General features: G+C 53.2%; 1 protein-coding gene across 1 annotated transcript in view; it reads right to left on the bottom strand.

The window, feature by feature from the left end:
* Positions 1 to 3351: 3351 nt before the first annotated feature.
* The window catches only part of GTPBP1 (GTP binding protein 1), a 47495-nt gene continuing 26307 nt past the window's right edge, over positions 3352 to 24539 (bottom strand). Inside the window, exons 9-12 of the mRNA XM_068251783.1 lie at positions 18636 to 18771; positions 13685 to 13863; positions 12620 to 12802; positions 3352 to 4576 (exon numbers count right to left, since the gene is read on the bottom strand). Of these exons, the coding sequence (XP_068107884.1) occupies positions 4484 to 4576; positions 12620 to 12802; positions 13685 to 13863; positions 18636 to 18771 (591 nt within the window). The 3' untranslated portion in view covers positions 3352 to 4483. The remainder of the gene's footprint in view (positions 4577 to 12619; positions 12803 to 13684; positions 13864 to 18635; positions 18772 to 24539) is intronic.

The raw sequence follows: 24539 nt of genomic DNA, 5'->3' as shown, positions 1-24539 counted from the left end.
TTCCTGCCAAATTTCTCCATGCCAAACATTACAGGGTCAGCGTTATACAGGATGCCAGGAAATGTCATTCTAAACGAAAGAAAACATTCACTAAATTCGTCATCTTCATTATCGGATTTACTTTGGAGGCACTTATTCACAGCTAATGCATGCGCAGCACAGGGCCACCCATCTTCAGAAGCCCACACGCACGCGCAGCACAGAACCACCCGTCTTCAGAAGCCCTCACACATGCGCAGCACAGAGCCACCCGTCTTCAGACGCCCTCACGCATGCGCAGCACAGAGCCACCCATCTTCAGAAGCCCTCACGCATGCGCAGCACAGAGCCACCCATCTTCAGAAGCCCACACGCACGCGCAGCACAGAGCCACCCGTCTTCAGAAGCCCTCACGCATGCGCAGCACAGAGCCACCCGTCTTCAGAAGCCCTCACGCACGCGCAGCACAGAGCCACCCGTCTTCAGAAGCCCTCACGCATGCGCAGCACAGGGCCGCCCGTCTTCAGAAGCCCTCAAGCATGCGCAGCACAGGGCCGCCCGTCTTCAGAAGCCCTCACGCATGCGCAGCACAGGGCCGCCCGTCTTCAGAAGCCCTCACACATGCGCAGCACAGAGCCACCCGTCTTCAGAAGCCCTCACGCATGCGCAGCACAGGGCCGCCCGTCTTCAGAAGCCCTCACACATGCGCAGCACAGGGCCGCCCGTCTTCAGAAGCCCTCACACATGCGCAGCACAGGGCCACCCGTGTCATTTTAATGGGGGACAGCAGTGGACTTAGGACAACACAGAGGAAGGGGAGCTCTATCCACAACCTTCCCTCTTAGGTGACTTTTGTAGCAGACTTAAATTTGCTTTAAAGGGGTTCTGTGGGGGCTGCTGCAAATAAAAACAGACACTTACCTGGGGCTTTTATCAGCCCCCTGTAGCTGTCGTGTCCCACGTCATCCTCCTCCAATCTGCCGTTCCCCACCACCGGACGATTATTCGTCTAACACCAACGAATAATGCACGCTCCCACCCGCGCCATCGGGAGCTGTACTGCGCCTGCGCAGTAAGCATCCGATGCCACGGTTGGGAGCGAGCAGGCTCACAGCCACAGTTGGATGCATGACACGCTAGACCGGGGGTGGCGGCGGAGTACGGCAGATCGGAGGAGGACAGCGCGGGACATTACTGTTACAGGGGGCTGATAAAATCCACCTGTTTAGCCTGGCATTTCCGGACTTATAAAATTCTTCCTCTGTACCACAATGGTCTGAGCCATGCTTATGCGCTTTGAGTCCTACGGGAGAAAAGCACTTTACAAATGTTGTTGTTTGTTGTGTCTTTATCTGCAGCAGCCCCTACAGAATCTCTTTAAAGGGAACCTTAAATAGAAACTGTAACCAAGAATTGAACTTCATCCCAATCAGTAGCTGATACCCCCTTTCCCATGATAAATCTATTGCTTTTCACAAATGAATCATCAGGGGGCGCTGTATGGCTGATATTGTGGTAAAACTCCTCCCACAAGAAACTCAGGACCATGGTACTCCTGGCAGTTTCCTGTCTGTGAGCCTTGTTGCATTGTGGGAAATCACTGTTTACAGCTGTTTCCCACTGCCAAAAACAGCAAGCAGCAGCTACATCACCTGCCAGCAGTAAAATGTCACCATGTAATAAATGTCAGAATGTAAATCAGGGATTTAAACGATTTTACAATGGGCAAACACTGACAATCATTTATACATAATTATTGTAAAAAAGCACTTTTATTATATTATTTTCATTGGAGTTCCTCTTTAACTCAGAGGGATATGGATGTTTCCTGTTAATCAACACCAGTTGCCTGGCTGCCCTGCTGATCTCTTCGGCTACAGTAATGTCTGAATCACACACCTGAAACAAGCATGCAGCTAATCCAGTCTGACTTCAGTCAGAGCACCTGCTCTGCTGCATGCTTGTTCCGGGGCTGTGGCTAAAAGTATTAGACACATAAGATCAGAAGGAGAATCAAGCAACTGGTATTTTAAAACTAAATATCCATATCCCTCTCAGTTAAGGTTCCCTTTAAGAGGCACTGTGTAAAAGGTTCCAGCCATGCTGGATGATCTGATGGGACCTCTGCTGGGGAAATACTGGTGAAACAGACCTGATTTGGCCATCTGGTGACATCAGCAGCTCCCCAGAGAAGAGGCGGGCCATCTGGTGACATCAGCAGCTCCCCAGAGAAGAGGCAGGCCATCTGGTGACTTCAGCAGCGCCCCAGAGAGAAGGTGGGCCATCTGGTGACATCAGCGGCTCTCCAGAGAGGAGGCGGGCCATCTGGTGACATCAGCGGCTCTCCAGAGAAGAGGCGGACCATCTGGTGACATCAGCGGCTCTCCAGAGAAGAGGCGGGCCATCTGGTGACATCAGCAGCTCTCCAGAGAAGAGGCGAGCCATCTGTTGACATCAGCGGCTCCCCAGAGAAGAGGCGGGCCATCTGGTGACATCAGCAGCTCCCCAGAGAAGGCAGGCCATCTGGTGACATCAGCAGCTCCCCAGAGAGAAGGCAGGCCATCTGGTGACATCAGCGGCTCTCCAGAGAAGAGGCGGGCCATCTGGTGACATCAGCAGCTCCCCAGAGAAGAGGAGGGCCATCTGGTGACATCAGCAGCTCCCCAGAGAGGAGGCAGGCCATCTGGTGACATCAGCAGCTCCCCAGAGAGGAGGCAGGCCATCTGGTGACATCAGCAGCTCCCCAGAGAGGAGGCAGGCCATCTGGTGACATCAGCAGCTCCCCAGAGAGGAGGCAGGCCATCTGGTGACATCAGCAGCTCCCCAGAGAGAAGGTGGGCCATCTGGTGACATCAGCAGCTCCCCAGAGAGAAGGTGGGCCATCTGGTGACATCAGCAGCTCCCCAGAGGAGGCGGGCCATCTGGTGACATCAGCAGCTCCCCAGAGAGGAGGCGGACTATCTGGTAACGACAGCAGCTCCCCAGAAAGGAGGCGGGCCATCTGGTGATATCAGTGGGTGCAGAGTCACCGCAATCTCTCTACAGAGAAGGCGGATCATCTGGTGACATCAGTGGCTCCCCAGAGAGTAGGCGGACTATCTGGTGACATCAGTGGGTGCAGAGTCACCGCGATCTCTCTACAGAGGAGGCGGATCATCTGGTGACATCAGCGGCTCCCCAGAGAGTAGGCAGGCCATCTGGTGACATCAGTGGGTGCAGAGTCACCGCGATCTCTCTACAGACGAGGCTGACTATCTGGTGACATCAGCGGCTCCCCAGAGAGGAGGCGGGCCATCTGGTGACATCAGCAGCGTCACTGATCTCTCCGGGGAGATGCAACCATTACAGAAGGAAAGAGGGCTAGCACTCCACTGCGGTCTCCAAACTGCCATCTTTATACTGGAAATAAATCAGCTGCCACATAAGAAGGATTTGTGCAATAAAAACACTTGTAGGTAAACTCAGATTTCATTGAATAGAATATAGTAAAAATGTCGCTCTGCTATCTAACATCAGCAGTCCATGAAATGGAAACCAGAGTAATGGACAGTCCCAATTTAGTCCAACATTGAACAAGGTAAGTAAAATCTTTAAAATAAAATTCTTCATTTTTAAACAGCAAGGCCGGGGGCCATTACATTATCGGAAGAGAGGTGGAGAAGGGGTAATGAGTCTACTGTTGGCATGGCCGATTCAGAACACCCGAATACTTCCGCCTGCCACTCTTCAGAACTAAACAAGCGGACAGTGTCCGGATAAGCTCACTGGCTTGCGAGTCACATTGCATTTCACACGACTCCAATGTGTTCTTCCAAACCAGAAGTCAAGTGAAACCCAACACGACCCACAAGCCAGTGAACTCCTCTGGACCCTGTCTGCTTGCTTAATGCTGACCAGAGGCAGATGGGAGTATTCAGATGTTTTGAATGCCAAATGTAAACACCCCCCTCCAGCTCACCAGCTTATAATAAGATGAGGGCCCAGAGGTGCAGAGGGGGTAATGGCCGTCCTCTCCAGCTGGCTTATGATAGGACGAGAGCTAGAGAGGTGCACAGGGGGTAACGGCCGTCCTCTCCAGCTGGCTTATGATAGGACGAGAGCTGGAGAGGTGCAGAGGGGGTAACGGCCGTCCTCTCCAGCTGGCTTATGATAGGACGAGAGGTGCACAGGGGGCAACGGCCATCCTCTCCAGCTGGCTTATGATAGGACGAGAGCTGGAGAGGTGCACAGGGGGTAACGGCCGTCCTCTGCCCTTGTGTGTAGAGGGGGGAGACGAGTGATAAAAGCATCTCGGGTTCACACTGAAATGAATCCTGCTGGCAGCAGTCTTCATCCTCTGGAGAGCTCCCAGCAGTGCAGCGCGAAGTAAGACCACCATGAAGATTGGCGAGCACACAGGGGCTGATGGGAATGATGTATTGGGAGACACTGGCCGGGAGTGTCCTCCTCCTCTCCTGAAGGCGTGGCCAGGCTGTTGGAGGGATATATTAACAGAACAGTCAGTCTAACAGCCCCCCGCTGGGGCCACACAAGCCCCTTGAGACTTTACTTTGTGTCTTTGTCCGCCGCGGCGTCTTCCGCTTCCTCCAGTTTTTGGCTGTAGAGACAAAAGAAAATCACTTGTCATATTATTTCTATATAAAGATCAGCATCACACTAACATTCCTGTGATTTCCCCGATCTTTCTGGTCAGAGCGAATGCCTGGGAAACACTGCCCTGCCTCAGCCGAGATGTGAACTCAAAGAGCATGAGCGGGAGGAGCCAGCACCAGTAAAAGCATGAGAGGGAGGAGCCAGCACCGGTAACAGCATGAGAGGGAGGAGCCAGCAATAGTGTGCTGCGGAGATGTGAGCACTAACATGAGGGAGGAGCCAGCAGTGGTGCGCTGCTGACAGCATGAGAGGGAGGAGCCAGCACTGGTAACAGCATGAGGGAGGAGCCAGCACTGGTAACAGCATGAGAGGGAGGAGCCAGCACTGGTAACAGCATGAGGGGGAGGAGCCAGCACTGGTAACAGCATGAGGGAGGAGCCAGCACTGGTAACAGCATGAGAGGGAGGAGCCAGCACTGGTAACAGCATGAGAGGGAGGGGACAGCAATGGTGCGCTGTGGAGATGTGAGCACTAACATAAGAGGGAGGGGCCAGCACTGGTGACAGCGAGAGGGAGGGGCCAGCACTGGTGACAGCATGAGGGAGGGGCCAGCACTGGTGACAGCATGAGGGAGGGGCCAGCACTGGTGACAGCATGAGGGAGGGGCCAGCACTGGTGACAGCATGAGGGAGGGGCCAGCACTGGTGACAGCATGAGGGAGGGGCCAGCACTGGTGACAGCATGAGGGAGGGGCCAGCACTGGTGACAGCATGAGGGAGGGGCCAGCACTGGTGACAGCATGAGGGAGGGGCCAGCACTGGTGACAGCATGAGGGAGGGGCCAGCACTGGTGACAGCATGAGGGAGGGGCCAGCACTGGTGACAGCATGAGGGAGGAGCCAGCACTGGTGACAGCATGAGAGGGCCAGCAATGGTAACAGCATGAGAGGGAGGAGCCAGCACTGGTAACAGCATGAGAGGGAGGGGCCAGCAATGGTAACAGCATGAGAGGGAGGGGCCAGCAATGGTGCGCTGCTGACAGCATGAGAGGGAGGAGCCAGCACTGGTAACAGCATGAGAGGGAGGGGCCAGCAATGGTGCGCTGCGGAGATGTGAGCATTAACATGAGGGAGGAGCCAGCAGTGGTAAAAGCATGAGAGGAAGGATCAAGCACTGGTAACAGCATGAGAGGGAGGAGCCAGCACTGGTAACAGCATGAGAGGGAGGAGCCAGCACTGGTAACAGCATGAGAGGGAGGAGCCAGCACTGGTAACAGCATGAGAGGGAGGAGCCAGCACTGGTAACAGCATGAGAGGGAGGAGCCAGCAATGGTGCGCTGCTGACAGCATGAGAGGGAGGAGCCAGCACTGGTAACAGCATGAGAGGGAGAAGCCAGCACTGGTAACAGCATGAGAGGGAGGGGCCAGCAATGGTAACAGCATGAGAGGGAGGAACCAGCAATGGTGCGCTGCGGAGATGTGAGCATTAACATGAGAGGGAGGAGCCAGCACTGGTAAAAGCATGAGAGGGAGGAGCCAGCACTGGTAACAGCATGAGAGGGAGGGGCCAGCAATGGTAACAGCATGAGAGGGAGGGGCCAGCAATGGTGCGCTGCGGAGATGTGAGCATTAACATGAGAGGGAGGAGCCAGCACTGGTAACAGCATGAGAGGGAGGAGCCAGCACTGGTAACAGCATGAGAGGGAGGAGCCAGCACTGGTAACAGCATGAGAGGGAGGGGACAGCACTGGTAACAGCATGAGAGGGAGGGGCCAGCAATGGTAACAGCATGAGAGGGAGGATCAAGCACTGGTAACAGCATGAGAGGGAGGATCAAGCACTGGTAACAGCATGAGAGGGAGGGGCCAGCAATGGTAACAGCATGAGAGGGAGGGGCCAGCAATGGTAACAGCATGAGAGGGAGGGGCCAGCACAGGTAACAGCATGAGAGGGAGGAGCCAGCACTGGTAACAGCATGAGAGGGAGGGGCCAGCAATGGTAACAGCATGAGAGGGAGGGGCCAGCAATGGTAACAGCATGAGAGGGAGGAGCCAGCACAGGTAACAGCATGAGAGGGAGGAGCCAGCACTGGTAACAGCATGAGAGGGAGGAGCCAGCAATGGTAACAGCATGAGAGGGAGGGGCCAGCAATGGTGCACTGCTGGCCTCTGCTAGTAAATGAGGAATAACACAGCTGTTGGGGGACATTGGGGAACTCTGCACACACTTGGAAGAGGCACCGCAAATCTTTAACCGCTGTGGAATGTTTGTTTCTGAGAATTCTGTAAGCCAGTAGAAATAACACCTGGTCTCCCAGAAGGCACTAGGAGGGCGGGGCTACATACCATATCCAACAAGATTCAGCTATAGGAAGTGTTTCGGATGCTGAAACCAGAATATTTAACATAAAAGTGGGTATTCTGAATTCATGTACTACATTATACTGTATGTTACTACAGGGCCTTGCTCGTTCCAGAGTGCTGCACCGTTCAGTGTCACATAACGCTGTGTTCCATGAATCAGCTATCCCTCCCGCCCATCTAGACTTCCTGTTCTACTGATAATGCCAATAGATTTTGGGCCACAGTTGATTGGAAGTCGATCTGACATGTTGCTGAAATAGTGATCGATCTGGTGTAATTGTGTGTGTGTGTGTGTGTGTGTGTGTGTGTGTGTGTGTGTGTGTGTGTGTGTGTGTGTGTGTGTGTGTGTGTGTGTGTGTGTGTGTGTCCCAGGCCGAGGGGGCTGCTGTCTGCAGGGGTCTCGCCTACCTGTGCTTGTAAGGCTGTGTGTGTGGCCCCCAGGTCGAGGTCAGAGGGGGCTGCTGTCTGCGGGGGTCTCGCCTACCTGTGCTTGTAAGGCTGTGTGTGTGTGGCCCCCAGGCCGAGGTCAGAGGGGGCTGCTGTCTACAGGGGTCCCACCTACCTGTGCTTGTAAGGCTGTGTGTGTGTGTGGCCCCCAGGCCGAGGTCAGAGGGGGCTGCTGTCTACAGGGGTCCCACCTACCAGTGCTTGTAAGGCTGTGTGTGTGTGTGGCCCCCAGGCCGAGGTCAGAGGGGGCTGCTGTCTACAGGGGTCCCACCTACCTGTGCTTGTAAGGCTGTGTGTGTGTGTGTGTGTGTGTGGCCCCCAGGCCGAGGTCAGAGGGGGCTGCTGTCTACAGGGGTCCCACCTACCTGTGCTTATAAGGCTGTGTGTGTGGCCCCCAGGCCGAGGTCAGAGGGGGCTGCTGTCTACAGGGGTCCCACCTACCTGTGCTTGTAAGGCTGTGTGTGTGTGTGTGTTTCCCCCAGGCCGAGGTCAGAGGGGGCTGCTGTCTACAGGTGTCCCGCCTACCTGTGCTTGTAAGGCTGTGTGTGTGTGGCCCCCAGGCCGAGGTCAGAGGGGGCTGCTGTCTGCGGGGGTCTCGCCTACCTGTGCTTGTAAGGCTGTGTGTGTGTGTGGCCCCCAGGCCGAGGTCAGAGGGGGCTGCTGTCTACAGGGGTCCCACCTACCTGTGCTTGTAAGGCTGTGTGTGTGTGTGGCCCCCAGGCCGAGGTCAGAGGGGGCTGCTGTCTGCAGGGGTCTCGCCTACCTGTGCTTGTAAGGCTGTGTGTGTGTGGCCCCCAGGCCGAGGTCAGAGGGGGCTGCTGTCTACAGGGGTCCCACCTACCTGTGCTTGTAAGGCTGTGTGTGTGTGGCCCCCAGGCCGAGGTCAGAGGGGGCTGCTGTCTGCGGGGGTCTCGCCTACCTGTGCTTGTAAGGCTGTGTGTGTGTGTGGCCCCCAGGCCGAGGTCAGAGGGGGCTGCTGTCTGCGGGGGTCTCGCCTACCTGTGCTTGTAAGGCTGTGTGTGTGTGTGGCCCCCAGGCCGAGGTCAGAGGGGGCTGCTGTCTACAGGGGTCCCACCTACCTGTGCTTGTAAGGCTGTGTGTGTGTGTGTGTGTGGCCCACAGGCCGAGGTCAGAGGGGGCTGCTGTCTGTGGGGGTCTCGCCTACCTGTGCTTGTAAGGCTGTGTGTGTGGGGCCCCCAGGCCGAGGTCAGAGGGGGCTGCTGTCTGCGGGGGTCTCGCCTACCTGTGCTTGTAAGGCTGTGTGTGTGTGGCCCCCAGGCCGAGGTCAGAGGGGGCTGCTGTCTGCGGGGGTCTCGCCTACCTGTGCTTGTAAGGCTGTGTGTGTGTGGCCCCCAGGCCGAGGTCAGAGGGGGCTGCTGTCTGCGGGGGTCCCACCTACCTGTGCTTGTAAGGCTGTGTGTGTGTGTGGCCCCCAGGCCGAGGTCAGAGGGGGCTGCTGTCTGCGGGGGTCTCGCCTACCTGTGCTTGTAAGGCTGTGTGTGTGTGTGGCCCCCAGGCCGAGGTCAGAGGGGGCTGCTGTCTGCGGGGGTCTCGCCTACCTGTGCTTGTAAGGCTGTGTGTGTGTGTGGCCCCCAGGCCGAGGTCAGAGGGGGCTGCTGTCTACAGGGGTCCCACCTACCTGTGCTTGTAAGGCTGTGTGTGTGTGTGGCCCCCAGGCCGAGGTCAGAGGGGGCTGCTGTCTGCGGGGGTCTCGCCTACCTGTGCTTGTAAGGCTGTGTGTGTGTGTGTGTGGCCCCCAGGCCGAGGTCAGAGGGGGCTGCTGTCTGCGGGGGTCTCGCCTACCTGTGCTTGTAAGGCTGTGTGTGTGTGTGGCCCCCAGGCCGAGGTCAGAGGGGGCTGCTGTCTGCGGGGGTCTCGCCTACCTGTGCTTGTAAGGCTGTGTGTGTGTGGCCCCCAGGCCGAGGTCAGAGGGGGCTGCTGTCTGCGGGGGTCTCGCCTACCTGTGCTTGTAAGGCTGTGTGTGTGTGGCCCCCAGGCCGAGGTCAGAGGGGGCTGCTGTCTGCGGGGGTCTCGCCTACCTGTGCTTGTAAGGCTGTGTGTGTGTGGCCCCCAGGCCGAGGTCAGAGGGGGCTGCTGTCTGCGGGGGTCTCGCCTACCTGTGCTTGTAAGGCTGTGTGTGTGTGTGGCCCCCAGGCCGAGGTCAGAGGGGGCTGCTGTCTGCGGGGGTCTCGCCTACCTGTGCTTGTAAGGCTGTGTGTGTGTGGCCCCCAGGCCGAGGTCAGAGGGGGCTGCTGTCTGCGGGGGTCTCGCCTACCTGTGCTTGTAAGGCTGTGTGTGTGTGTGTGGCCCCCAGGCCGAGGTCAGAGGGGGCTGCTGTCTGCGGGGGTCTCGCCTACCTGTGCTTGTAAGGCTGTGTGTGTGTGGCCCCCAGGCCGAGGTCAGAGGGGGCTGCTGTCTGCGGGGGTCTCGCCTACCTGTGCTTGTAAGGCTGTGTGTGTGTGGCCCCCAGGCCGAGGTCAGAGGGGGCTGCTGTCTACAGGGGTCTCGCCTACCTGTGCTTGTAAGGCTGTGTGTGTGTGTGGCCCCCAGGCCGAGGTCAGAGGGGGCTGCTGTCTGCGGGGGTCTCGCCTACCTGTGCTTGTAAGGCTGTGTGTGTGTGGCCCCCAGGCCGAGGTCAGAGGGGGCTGCTGTCTGCGGGGGTCTCGCCTACCTGTGCTTGTAAGGCTGTGTGTGTGTGTGGCCCCCAGGCCGAGGTCAGAGGGGGCTGCTGTCTGCGGGGGTCTCGCCTACCTGTGCTTGTAAGGCTGTGTGTGTGTGGCCCCCAGGCCGAGGTCAGAGGGGGCTGCTGTCTGCGGGGGTCTCGCCTACCTGTGCTTGTAAGGCTGTGTGTGTGTGGCCCCCAGGCCGAGGTCAGAGGGGGCTGCTGTCTACAGGGGTACCACCTACCTGTGCTTGTAAGGCTGTGTGTGTGTGTGGCCCCCAGGCCGAGGTCAGAGGGGGCTGCTGTCTGCGGGGGTCTCGCCTACCTGTGCTTGTAAGGCTGTGTGTGTGTGTGGCCCCCAGGCCGAGGTCAGAGGGGGCTGCTGTCTGCGGGAGTCTCGCCTACCTGTGCTTGTAAGGCTGTGTGTGTGTGTGGCCCCCAGGCCGAGGTCAGAGGGGGCTGCTGTCTACAGGGGTCCCACCTACCTGTGCTTGTAAGGCTGTGTGTGTGTGTGGCCCCCAGGCCGAGGTCAGAGGGGGCTGCTGTCTGCGGGGGTCTCGCCTACCTGTGCTTGTAAGGCTGTGTGTGTGGCCCCCAGGCCGAGGTCAGAGGGGGCTGCTGTCTACAGGGGTCCCACCTACCTGTGCTTGTAAGGCTGTGTGTGTGTGTGGCCCCCAGGCCGAGGTCAGAGGGGGCTGCTGTCTACAGGGGTCCCACCTACCTGTGCTTGTAAGGCTGTGTGTGTGTGTGTGTGGCCCCCAGGCCGAGGTCAGAGGGGGCTGCTGTCTGCGGGAGTCTCGCCTACCTGTGTTTGTAAGGCTGTGTGTGTGTGTGGCCCCCAGGCCGAGGTCAGAGGGGGCTGCTGTCTACAGGGGTCCCACCTACCTGTGCTTGTAAGGCTGTGTGTGTGTGTGGCCCCCAGGCCGAGGTCAGAGGGGGCTGCTGTCTACAGGGGTCCCACCTACCTGTGCTTGTAAGGCTGTGTGTGTGTGGCCCCCAGGCCGAGGTCAGAGGGGGCTGCTGTCTGCGGGGGTCTCGCCTACCTGTGCTTGTAAGGCTGTGTGTGTGTGTGGCCCCAAGGCCGAGGTCAGAGGGGGCTGCTGTCTGCGGGGGTCTCGCCTACCTGTGCTTGTAAGGCTGTGTGTGTGTGTGGCCCCCAGGCCGAGGTCAGAGGGGGCTGCTGTCTGCGGGGGTCTCGCCTACCTGTGCTTGTAAGGCTGTGTGTGTGTGTGGCCCCCAGGCCGAGGTCAGAGGGGGCTGCTGTCTGCGGGGGTCTCGCCTACCTGTGCTTGTAAGGCTGTGTGTGTGTGTGGCCCCCAGGCCGAGGTCAGAGGGGGCTGCTGTCTGCGGGGGTCTCGCCTACCTGTGCTTGTAAGGCTGTGTGTGTGTGGCCCCCAGGCCGAGGTCAGAGGGGGCTGCTGTCTACAGGGGTCCCACCTACCTGTGCTTGTAAGGCTGTGTGTGTGTGGCCCCCAGGCCGAGGTCAGAGGGGGCTGCTGTCTGCGGGGGTCTCGCCTACCTGTGCTTGTAAGGCTGTGTGTGTGTGGCCCCCAGGCCGAGGTCAGAGGGGGCTGCTGTCTGCGGGGGTCTCGCCTACCTGTGCTTGTAAGGCTGTGTGTGTGTGTGTGGCCCCCAGGCCGAGGTCAGAGGGGGCTGCTGTCTACAGGGGTCCCACCTACCTGTGCTTGTAAGGCTGTGTGTGTGTGGCCCCCAGGCCGAGGTCAGAGGGGGCTGCTGTCTGCGGGAGTCTCGCCTACCTGTGCTTGTAAGGCTGTGTGTGTGTGTGGCCCCCAGGCCGAGGTCAGAGGGGGCTGCTGTCTGCGGGGGTCTCGCCTACCTGTGCTTGTAAGGCTGTGTGTGTGTGGCCCCCAGGCCGAGGTCAGAGGGGGCTGCTGTCTACAGGGGTCCCACCTACCTGTGCTTGTAAGGCTGTGTGTGTGTGTGTGTGGCCCCCAGGCCGAGGTCAGAGGGGGCTGCTGTCTGCGGGGGTCTCGCCTACCTGTGCTTGTAAGGCTGTGTGTGTGTGTGTGTGTGTGTGTGTGTGTGTGGCCCCCAGGCCGAGGTCAGAGGGGGCTGCTGTCTGCGGGGGTCTCGCCTACCTGTGCTTGTAAGGCTGTGTGTGTGTGTGGCCCCCAGGCCGAGGTCAGAGGGGGCTGCTGTCTGCGGGGGTCTCGCCTACCTGTGCTTGTAAGGCTGTGTGTGTGTGTGTGTGGCCCCCAGGCCGAGGTCAGAGGGGGCTGCTGTCTGCGGGGGTCTCGCCTACCTGTGCTTGTAAGGCTGTGTGTGTGTGTGGCCCCCAGGCCGAGGTCAGAGGGGGCTGCTGTCTGCGGGGGTCTCGCCTACCTGTGCTTGTAAGGCTGTGTGTGTGTGGCCCCCAGGCCGAGGTCAGAGGGGGCTGCTGTCTGCGGGGGTCTCGCCTACCTGTGCTTGTAAGGCTGTGTGTGTGTGGCCCCCAGGCCGAGGTCAGAGGGGGCTGCTGTCTGCGGGGGTCTCGCCTACCTGTGCTTGTAAGGCTGTGTGTGTGTGGCCCCCAGGCCGAGGTCAGAGGGGGCTGCTGTCTGCGGGGGTCTCGCCTACCTGTGCTTGTAAGGCTGTCGCTCCAGCGGCTGCTCCGGCCGTGGCTACAGCGGGGGTCTCCTCTGCCGGCGCCGTCCCTGATCCCGCCTCATCCTTCTTCCCCAGCGCACTCTTCTTGGTGGACTGCATCTTCACTTGCTGCGGCTTGGAATTCATGGGCAGGTTATTTGTGCTCTGCAGCAGCTGGAGAAGAGGAAACCAACGTTACACCCGGCATTTATCTCACAGCTGGAGACAGAACACTCCTGAGCGACTGTGGCTACCCACAATGCATCATTGCCGAATATGCAACCATATTTTATGCCACTGAAGCCAGGCTCACACCCAGAGCCGCTGGTGAATATATATATAAGTTATAGGCTCGCTATACACCAGCAGCCTGCGAAGCCACGCCCAGAGCTCCCAGCACTGCCCAGAGCTCCCAGCACTGCCCACGCCCAGCACTGCCCACGCCCAGGGCTCCCAGCACTGCCCACGCCCAGGGCTCCCAGCACTGCCCACGCCCAGGGCTCCCAGCACTGCCCACGCCCAGGGCTCACAGCACTGCCCACGCCCAGGGCTCACAGCACTGCCCACGCCCAGGGCTCACAGCACTGCCCACGCCCAGGGCTCCCAGCACTGCCCACGCCCAGGGCTCCCAGCACTGCCCACGCCCAGGGCTCCCAGCACTGCCCACGCCCAGGGCTCCCGGCACTGCCCACGCCCAGGGCTCCCGGCACTGCCCACGCCCAGGGCTCACAGCACTGCCCACGCCCAGGGCTCACAGCACTGCCCACGCCCAGGGCTCACAGCACTGCCCACGCCCAGGGCTCACAGCACTGCCCACGCCCAGGGCTCACAGCACTGCCCACGCCCATGACTCCGGCACGGCCTGCGCAGCTATGCCCATGACTCCCGCTCTGCCCACAGCCAGTGCTCACTTGGAGGGTACCGCAGCTGCAGCCTTAGATGTGCAGGGGGTCCCAGCACTGGATGGGTGATGACAATGGGGGGGGAGCTCAGGGCTGTCCAGAGCCTTCCCCCTATTAAGGCTCTCATGAATCTGGTTATTCTTCAGTCAGGTACCTTTGTAATTGTGCCCACAGCTTTGGTGCGCCCCTCTCTGAACACCAGCCGCTGGTCTATGTGTAAGTACTCCGGCGTCTTGATGAATCGGAAGTGAACGGTGGCTTTATCCCCTGTCCGCAGACAGTCGCGACTCATGCTCAGAATAGTGGCCGTCTGCCGGATGCTGCCGCAATGCACTGAAAGGGACAACACAGAGGATCAGCACAACACAAACAATACTGTATTACATATAGCAATCATAAAAACAACATCATCTACTTCAATACAGCATAGCAGGATACATCACCACACCAGTCTTCATTCAAAATGCAACGCACATTTTATTGTGCACTAATCCACATGGTCAAACCGACATTTCGGGGGCCACGCAGGGTCCCCCTTTCTCAAGGCAATGTGGCATAATGCAAATATCCAAACACTGAATGTGTTGTCAGTGTTTGGATATCTGCATTATGCCACACTGCTATGCTATGTTCTTAAGGTGACGTTGCCAGGACAGTGTGCCCACTTTACTTTCTTTACTACTTCAACACAGAGGATCAGCACAACACAAACAACAAACACTACGGTAATCATACAAATGATCTACTTCCAACACAGAGGATCAGCACTCTACAAACCATACTGGATTATGTACAGCAATCATAAACATAAAATCTACTGCAACACAAGACCAACCAATTTTTTATTAAATGTACCTCTTGATTCTCAGAAATTGGTCAGGAAACCCTATACCGGTCTTGCGAGAAACCCTGCAGGTTTTCTAGAGCAACATCGGGACTTGGCATAATAAATCTTACTCTAATGTACAGGGGTTGGACAAAATAATGGAAACACCTTGAAAATCAATACAATATATTTTAATATGGTGTAGGTCCACCTTTTGTGGCAAATACATCCTCAATTCTCTGAGGTATTGATTCATACAAATTGTGAATTGTTGCCAAAGGAATTTTAGCCCATTCTTCAGGTAAAACCCCCTCCAGATCTTTTAGAGACGATGGCGTCTGGGGATTGTGGTGGCCAGATGAGATGCTCAACTTCATTAGAATGTTCCTCGTGCCAATCTAACAATTCTAGCTGTATGGATTGGGGCATTATCCTCTTGAAAGATGGCATTCCCCTCCGGAAACAGTTCTTGAACCATAGGATGAACTTGGTCGCCCAAAATTCCTAAATAGTCTCGGCTGTTAATTCTTCCATGAAGGAAAATCATTGGCCTAGCGGATTTCCAAGAAATAGCACCCCAGATCATCACACAACCCCCGCCATGTTTTATGGTTGGGAGAAGGCAGTCTGGATGAAATGCTTCTTTCGGCTGTCTGCAAACGTACACTCGGCCGGAGGTCGGAAATAAGGTAAACAATGATTCGTCAAAGAAAATCACGTTTTTCCACTGCCGAGGGACCAGTTCTGGTGGTTTCTACACCACTCTAAATGCTTTGAAACATTTGTCTTTGAGAGCAGAGGTTTTCTAATTGCAGTTCTTCCGTGGAATCCAGATTTGTGCAGCTCCCGGCGAACAGTTTTTGTGGAAACTGGGTTCTGTAGGTGTTCATTCGGCTCTGCAGTGATTTTAGGAGCCGTGGTCTTGCAAGCTTTTCTAACAATTGGATTTAGAGTCCAACGGTCTCTCTCAGACAACTTCGACTTTCGTCCACAACTGTGCTTTGCTGCGGACGTTTTTCCTTCTCTTTCAAAGGCAGTCATTACTTTTGAGTAACGGTACCTCTTGAAATGCCAAGCATTCGGGCAGTTTCTGTTACAGTAGCACCTGCCATACAAGCACCAACAATTTAGCCTCTTTGAAAGTCAGAGATCTGCAATTTTTATAAATTATAACCAACTTTGGTTTAAATATCTATAAAAAAAACAAATATAAAAAAAAATAATAAACAACATTTAACATATGTCAAGTTTTGATTGCTTAAAACATGTTCAAAGATTATGATGCCAAAATGTTAGGGGTTTCCATGATTTTGTCCAACCCCTGTATATGGCCCATATAGTTACACCCCCTGTTCCTGTTCCATAGTAAGGTCATCTATGTGAGAATGACAAGTCCTCCAGCTCACAGTACAGCAGCAATGGAGTGGAGGGTGAATTCTGACTTTAAACCCTAAACATAAATTACGTTTACATTTTTCTGCGGCAGGGAGTACGGCCATTTATTCCACGCATGGTATCCGCCTTCACTGCTTTTCCAACTTAAAGGAGCAGAAAGCAGGAAAAACTCTACAGCGGAAGGTCCTTCAAGGACAAATGCAAAATTTGTGCAACACACTTATTTTACTGCGCTTCTGGTCTTACCCTAACAAAACATATTCCCCCCGCCCCCATCCCCCCCCGCCACCCGTGTGGTCCAAAAATCTAATACTACGGTATTTTCTCATCAGACTACTCCGCATGCTTTCCAAATAACCGCACATCCCCCTAAACACTATCCTCTACAGGAAGGGCGGTCCTAATAGGCTCCACCCTCCATCAGCACATCCCCTAAACACTATCCTCTACAGGAAGGGCAGTGCTAATAGGCTCCACCCACCATCAGCACATCCCCTAAACACTATCCTCTACAGGAAAAGCAGTGCTAATAGGCTCCACCCACCATCACATCTAAACTATCCTCTACAGCAGCCTCTCTCAACCTTTTTTGACCCGAGTAACCCCTCGGAAAATTTTCAAATCTCGGTGAACCCCTGGCGCGCGCGCACACACACACACACATAAAAATGTTACCTTATATTAAAATTTAACCCATTTCCCCTCTATAGTATGGCACCTGTGCCCTCTTTATTTAGCGTTTCCCGCTATGTCCCCCTTAACAGGTATGGCCCCTTTTGTCCCACTTGTTAGAAATTATGGCTCCCATGTGCCCTTATTAACAAGTGTGGCTGCTTTGTCCCCCCTCTCTGTGGCTGCTTTGTCCCCCCTCTCTGTGGCTGCTTTGTCCCCCCTCTCTGTGGCTGCTTTGTCCCCCCTCTCTGTGGCTGCTTTGCCCCCCCTCTCTGTGGCTGCTTTGCCCCCCCTCTCTGTGGCTGCTTTGCCCCCCCTCTCTGTGGCTGCTTTGCCCCCCCTCTCTGTGGCTGCTTTGCCCCCCCTCTCTGTGGCTGCTTTGCCCCCCCTCTCTGTGGCTGCTTTGCCCCCCCTCTCTGTGGCTGCTTTGTCCCCCCTTTCTGTGGCTGCTTTGTCCCCCCTTTCTGTGGCTGCTTTGTCCCCCCTTTCTGTGGCTGCTTTGTCTGTTTGTGTGCTGCGTTGTCCCCTCTTTCTGTGGCTGCTTTGTCCCCCCTCTCTGTGGCTGCTTTGTCCCCCCTCTCTGTGGCTGCTTTGCCCCCCCTCTCTGTGGCTGCTTTGCCCCCCCTCTCTGTGGCTGCTTTGCCCCCCCTCTCTGTGGCTGCTTTGCCCCCCCTCTCTGTGGCTGCTTTGTCCCCCCTTTCTGTGGCTGCTTTGTCCCCCCTTTCTGTGGCTGCTTTGTCCCCCCTTTCTGTGGCTGCTTTGTCCCCCCTCTCTGTGGCTGCTTTGTCGGTTTGTGTGCTGCGTTGTCCCCTCTTTCTGTGGTTGCTTTGTTTGTGTGCTGTCCCCCCTTTCTGTGGCTGCTTTGTCCCCCCTTTCTGTGGCTGCTTTGTCCCCCCTTTCTGTGGCTGCTTTGTCCCCCCTTTCTGTGGCTGCTTTGTCCCCCCTTTCTGTGGCTGCTTTGTCCCCCCTTTCTGTGGCTGCTTTGTCCCCCCTTTCTGTGGCTGCTTTGTCCCCCCCTTTCTGTGGCTGCTTTGTCCCCCCCTTTCTGTGGCTGCTTTGTCCCCCCCTTTCTGTGGCTGCTTTGTCCCCCCCTTTCTGTGGCTGCTTTGTCCCCCCCTTTCTGTGGCTGCTTTGTCCCCCCTTTCTGTGGCTGCTTTGTCCCCCCTTTCTGTGGCTGCTTTGTCCCCCCTTTCTGTGGCTGCTTTGTCTGTGTGCTGCTGCCCCCCCTTTCTATGCTGCTGCCCCCCTTTCTATGCTGCTGCCCCCCCTTTCTGTGGCTGCTTTATGCGTTTGTTCACTGCTGTCTCCCCTTTCTATGGCTGCTTTGCCCGTTTGTGTGCTGCTTTCTGCCCCCTTTCTCTGGCTGCTTTGCCCCCCGTTTCTGTGGATGCTTTGTCCCCCCGTTTCTGTGGCTACTTTGTCTATTTGTGTGCTGCTGTCCCCCTTTCTGTGGCTGCTTTATGCGTGTGTTCGCTGCTGTCTCCCCTTTCTATGGCTGCTTTGTCCCCCGTTTCTGTGTCTGCTTTGCCCGTTTGTGTGCTGCTTTCTGCCCCCTTTCTCTGGCTGCTGTCATTGGTGTCAGGGAGTGCAGGGGAAAAAAACCCATACTTACCACCTGAAGTCCTTTCCTCCTTCCTTGAAGCTGGGATCCTGTTACAACTCCCGCGCGTGCCGGAACTATAGAGCTGGCTTCGGGTGATGCTGCTGCTTTATAGATCCATCCGCCGCATCACTCGCAGCAGCATGAAGGAATCCTCCTGCTCTGCTGCTGCAAACCTATGGAGAAGCGGGACTATAACGTCCCGCAGAAGTGTCAAATTGACACGGAACCCCTGGAGGGTTCTCGCGGCCCCGGTTGAGAATGGCTGCTCTACAGGAAGGGCAGTGCTAATAGGCTCCACCCACCATCAGCACATCCCCCTAAACACTATCCTCTACAGGAAAAGCAGTGCTAATAGGCTCCACCCACCATCAGCACATCTCCTAAACACTATCCTCTACAGGAAGGGCGGGCCTTATAAAGTCTACACAACATCAGCTCAAACTAACCTGCTAATAAACTCTGTAATCCTTCACATATCGGTAGTCGCTCCTCTACATAATCCCCATATAATAATGTATCCGCCCTACTGTGCATTTGGTTAACTAATCCATAACAGCCGCTTTACCCTGCGGCGTCCCAACACCCAGACATACAGAAAGGCTCCAGTACCCATTGCCTGGTATCGCGGGCTGATTGTGGTCGGGTGATGAAGAACCAAGATCTCCGCTTCAAACTCCCAGGATGCTTGAGGGTTCAGCCGAGGAGAGACCATTACCATTCCTTTCCTGATAGAGGAACGCTTTATCTGCAGGAGAGAATAAAGGAATGGAATGAGACCACCGGAAGGCACCGCTATTGTTACTATGTATTTATATAGCAGCACTTTACAGAGTACATAGTCATGTCACTGACTGTCCTCAGAGGAGCTCACACTCTAATCCCACCATAGTCATAGTGTAATGTCCTACCATATTATTATTATGTATTTATATATCACTGACATCTTCTGCAGCACATTACAGAGTACATAGTCATGTCACTGACTGACTATGGTAGGATTAGAGTGTGAGCTCCTCTGAGGACAGTCAGTGACATGACTATGTACTCTGTAATGTGCTGCAGAAGATGTCAGTGATATATAAATACATAATAATAATATGGTAGGACATTAGACTGACTAAGGTAGGATTAGAGTGTGAGCTCCTCTGAGGACAGTCGGTGACATGACTATGTACTCTGTAATGTGCTGCAGAAGAGGTCAGTGATATATAAATACATAATAATAATATGGTAGGTTATTAGACTATGACTATGGTAGGATTAGAGTGTGAGCTCCTCTGAGGACATAGTCTAATGACCTACCATATTATTATTATGTATTTATATATCACTGACATCTTCTGCAGCACATTACAGAGTACATAGTCATGTCACTGACTGTCCTCAGAGGAGCTCACACTCTAATCCTACCATAGTCAGTCTAATGTCCTACCATATTATTATTATGTATTTATATATCACTGACATCTTCTGCAGCACTTTACAGAGTACATAGTCATGTCACCGACTGTCCTCAGAGGAGCTCACACTCTAATCCTACCATAGTCATAGTGTAATGTCCTACCATATTATTACTATGTATTTATATAGCACTGACATCTTCTGCAGCACTTTACAGAGTACATAGTCATGTCACTGACTGTCCTCAGAGGAGCTCACAATCTAATCCTACCATAGTCATAGCCTAATGTCCTACCATATTATTATGTATTTATATAGCACTGACATCTCCTGCAGCACATTACAGAGTACAGAGTCATGTCACTGACTGTCCTCAGAGGAGCTCACACTCTAATCCTACCATAGTCATAGTCTAATGTCCTACCATATTATTATTATTACGTATTTATATAGCACTGACATCTTCTGCAGCACATTACAGAGTACATAGTCATGTCACTGACTGTCCTCAGAGGAGCTCACAATCTAATCCTACCATAGTCCTAGTCTAATGTCCTACCATATTATTATTATGTATAGAACTAGCACTGACATCTTCTGCAGCACATTACAGAGTACATAGTCATGTCACTGACTGTCCTCAGAGAAGCTCACACTCTAATCCTACCATAGTCATAGTGTATTATTATTATTTATTTATAAAGCGCCAACATATTCCGTGGCGCTGTACAATGTAAGAAAACAAACAAGGGATACATGATACAGACAATGATATACATCAAATATGAACACTGATACAAGATACAGCACTGCTGATTACACTGACAGATGTAACATGATGACTAAAATGTATAAATGTCTAACAGTGTGCAAGCAATTACAATAATAACATTCCAGGACACAAAAGGGTGAGAGCCCTGCCCTTGCCAGCTTACAATCTAAAGGAATGGGGTGGAAACAAGAGGTGGGGGAAGTATACAGTATATGTACAGGCAGTGCGTGATTAGGTTATTTAGTGGGTGCATGGCCTAAGCTAGAGAATATGCTTGTCGGAAAAGGTGGGTTTTGAGGGAGCGTTTAAAGATTTCAAAGGTGTGAGAGTGGCGGATGTGTTGTGGAAGGGCATTCCAGAGGAGGGGTGAGGCACGTGAGAAGTCTTGTACACGTGAATGTGAGGAGGTAATTGTAGAAGAGGATAGAAGAAGCTCGTGTGCAGATCTGAGATTGCGGTTGGGTTGGTATCTGGAGACTAGTGGGGAGATGTACAGGGGAGAGAGATTGTGGATAGCTTTGTAGGTTATGGTTAAGAGTTTGAACTGAATCCTCTCATTAATTGGTAGCCAGTGAAGAGCTTGACAGAGAGGGTCAGCAGAGGAAGAGCGAGAGGAGAGATGAATGAGTCGAGCAGCAGAGTTCAGTACAGAATTGAGCGGTGTTAGTCGGTTAGTTGGAAGTCCACCAAGCAATATATTGCAATAGTCCAATCGAGATATAATAAGAGCATGTACTAACATTTTAGTTGTGTCATGGGAGAGAAAAGGTCGGATACGTGCTATGTTTTTCAGTTGGAAATGGCAGGAGCTGGTTAGGGAGTTAATGTGAGGAGTAAAAGAGAGAGAAGAATCAAATATTACCCCCAAGCACCGTGCTTTGGGAACTGATGTTATAGACGTGTTGTTAACATTTATTGTAATATCAGGCTAAGGGGTGGACAGGGATGGTGGAAAGACTATTAGTTCAGTTTTATTCATATTAAGTTTTAAGAAGCGAGAGGACATGAAAGAGGAGATAGCGGACAGGCAGTCAGGAACCCGTGTGAGGAGGGAGTTAAGGTCTGGGGCCGAGAGGTACAGTTGTGTATCGTCTGCATATAGGTGGTATTGGAAACCGAATGAGCTGATTAAGTTACCAAGACCGTGCATGTAGATGGAGAAGAGGAGGGGACCGAGGACAGAGCCTTGAGGTACCCCTACAGACAGAGGATGTGAAGAGGAGGCCTGATCTGAATAAGAAACAGTGAAAGACCTTCCAGAGAGGTAGGAAGATATCCAGGAGAGAGCGAGGTCCTTTATTCCTATAGATGAAAGCATCTGTAGGAGTAGAGTGTGGTCGACAGTGTCGAATGCTGATGACAGATGTATAATGTCCTATCATATTATTATTATTATGTATTTATATAGCACTGACATCTTCTACAGCACATTACAGAGTACATAGTCATGTCACTGGCTGTCCTCAGAGGAGCTCACAGTCTAATCCTACCATAGTCATACTCTAATGCCCTACCATATTATTATTATGTATTTATATAACACTGACATCTCCTGCAGCACATTACAGAGTACATAGTCATGTCACTGACTGTCCTCAGAGGAGCTCACACTCTAATCCTACCATAGTCATAGTGTAATGTCCTACCATATTATTATTATTATGTATTTATATAGCACTGACATCTTCTGCAGCACATTACAGAGTACCTAGTCATGTCACTTACTGTCCTCAGAGGAGCTCACACTCTAATCCTACCATAGTCATAGTGTAATGTCCTACCACATTATTATTATGTATTTATATAGCACTGACATCTCCTGCAGCACATTACAGAGTACATAGTCATGTCACTGACTGTCCTCAGAGGAGCTCACACTCTAATCCTGCCATAGTCATAGCCTAATGTCCTACCATATTATTATTATTATGTATTTATATAGCACTGACATCTTCTGCAGCACATTACAGAGTACCTAGTCATGTCGCTTACTGTCCTCAGAGGAGCTCACACTCTAACCCTTACCATAGTCATAGTCTCATGTCCTACCATATTATTATTATGTATTTATATAGCACTGACATCTTCTGCAGCACTTTACAGAGTACATAGTCATGTCACTGACTGTCCTCAGAGGAGCTCACACTCTAATCCTGCCATAGTCATAGTCTAATGTCCTACCATATTATTATGTATTTATATAGCACTGACCTCTTCTGCAGCACATTACAGAGTACATAGTCATGTCACTGACTGTCCTCAGAGGAGCTCACACTCTAATCCTACCATAGTCTAAAATAATAATAATAATAATAATAATAATAATAATAATAATAATAATAATAATAATAATAATAATAATAATAATAATAATAATAATAATTATTATTAGCACTGACTGGCAAAAAATTAGGATGAAGAGACTGGGAGGGTTCCTGCCCCCAAGGCTAACAATCTAATTTCCCCCATCTGCTTTTATAGACAGCCTAAAGGACACCAGAGACTAAAGGAGGAGGAGAAATGGGGGGGGGGGGGGGGGGAAGAGAAGCTGGATGTAAGGGGGGCTGTGCTGATGCCCACCGATCTCCCCCCCCCCCCCTTTCTTGACCAAAGCTATTAGTTTTAGCAGACTTTGATTGTTGTGACTTAGATGAAGATCAGATCACACTCTATGCCCAGTATGTGCTGGAATCCATATAATGCCAAGGGGTTCACATACTTGTTCTTGCTAATGTACACAGACAAGCAAACACTATTAGGGCTTCTTCACACTACAAATCCCAACGCTGAGAGTTTTTGTGAGCAATTTTATTAAGCAATTACCGGCATTTGTGCGTTTTACATTGTCTGCAAGTGATTTTCTAAGCGCTTTGGTTGTGCGATTTTCTGTGTGCAGACTAAGAAGTGCACTCTGACCTGGAACCGAATGTCTTTTACAGTCATTTTTCTTGAAAAGCGCTCAGAGAATCACTTTTCCAAGCGATTCCTGATATTCCTATACCTTACATGGCAGCGCAAACGTTCTGTAAATGGTGCAGGACTTGCGTTTGGGACTGGAAGGAAAGCTCATCACTCATGTGACAGCGCTCACATCGGGTTTCGTTACACAAGCGCTTTTGCAGCGATTTTAAAAACGCTAGCGCTTAAAGCACAAAGCGCTCATAGGGCTCGATTCACAATGCCATGATAAATGCGATGACGGCCATGATAAGCTGAGTGCGCAGGTTAGCGTGCGTACAGGTTTATGCGCGCATAATAGTAAAGGTTTGTGCGCATTAACTTTCCCCGTTCACGCGCGAACCCATATGTTAGTGCTAACGGGAAAGTTAATGCGCACAAACCTTTACTATTACGCACGCAAGCCTGTACGCACGATAACCTGCGCACTCAGCTATTTATCACGGCTTTGTGAATGGAGCCCATAGTGTGAACAAGCTGTAAGAGACAACCTATCAGCAGCTTGTGGTTTCCGGGATTACAGATGCAATAAAGGTCCATAGGACGGAAGCCAACCTCCCTGGTCACAGTCACAAGAAGAAAAACCAAACCAAGACCGGACAGGAGGATAGGCAGAATCAGAAACAAAAAGCCAAGGCCAGCTGCCACCGAGAGGCAAGCTGAACACCAAGGTCCACCAGTGTCTAAACACAACATCGCCACCTTACGGGATACCGGGGTGAGTGGAAGACGACACAGGATACCACGGCTGAAAGAAACAAATGTCCACTGGAATTTGCTAAAATGCCTATCGAAAAGCCACGAGGTTTCAGGGAGAATGTCTTTTGTACAGATTAGACAAAAACTGCAGCTGTTTGCCAAGTAACATCAGCTCTATAGGAAGCTTGCAGTGAACACCTTACCAACTGTGAAACATGGAGGAGGCTTTGATATGTATTGGTGCTGCTTTGCTGTATCAAACACAAAAGGCCTAGAGCCTGTAGCAGCTTTAGGGTGAACTAACGATACAGCAGCCATCACAAGAGCGGAAAGCCTGGAAGTGGAATAGTTCCCGGTGAAGTACAGCGGATTTCAGATGTAAGGCATCTTTAGCTTAACTAGATTTACAGCTAAGAAGCAGAGATTAACCACCTCCCAGCCAAGCCTTTATAACACCGACATCTGTAAACGCCCAGCCATTATCTAGACTTCAGAGGGTGTGCTGTATCCCCACATAGCCACACCTACCTCTATCCAGGCTTCAGAGGGTTTGCTGTATCCCACTAAGCCACCCCTTGCCTCTATCCAGGCTTCAGAGGGTGTGCTGTGTCCCCACACAATGCCACACCTACCTCTATCCAGGCTTCAGAGGGTGTGCTGTACCTCATAGCCACACCTACCTC

This window comes from Hyperolius riggenbachi, chromosome 9 (genome assembly GCF_040937935.1).
Source record: "Hyperolius riggenbachi isolate aHypRig1 chromosome 9, aHypRig1.pri, whole genome shotgun sequence".
NCBI classification, from domain to species: Eukaryota; Metazoa; Chordata; class Amphibia; order Anura; family Hyperoliidae; genus Hyperolius; species Hyperolius riggenbachi.
Note: the sequence above shows the minus strand (reverse complement) of the source record. Positions and strands in the feature narration are given on the sequence as shown.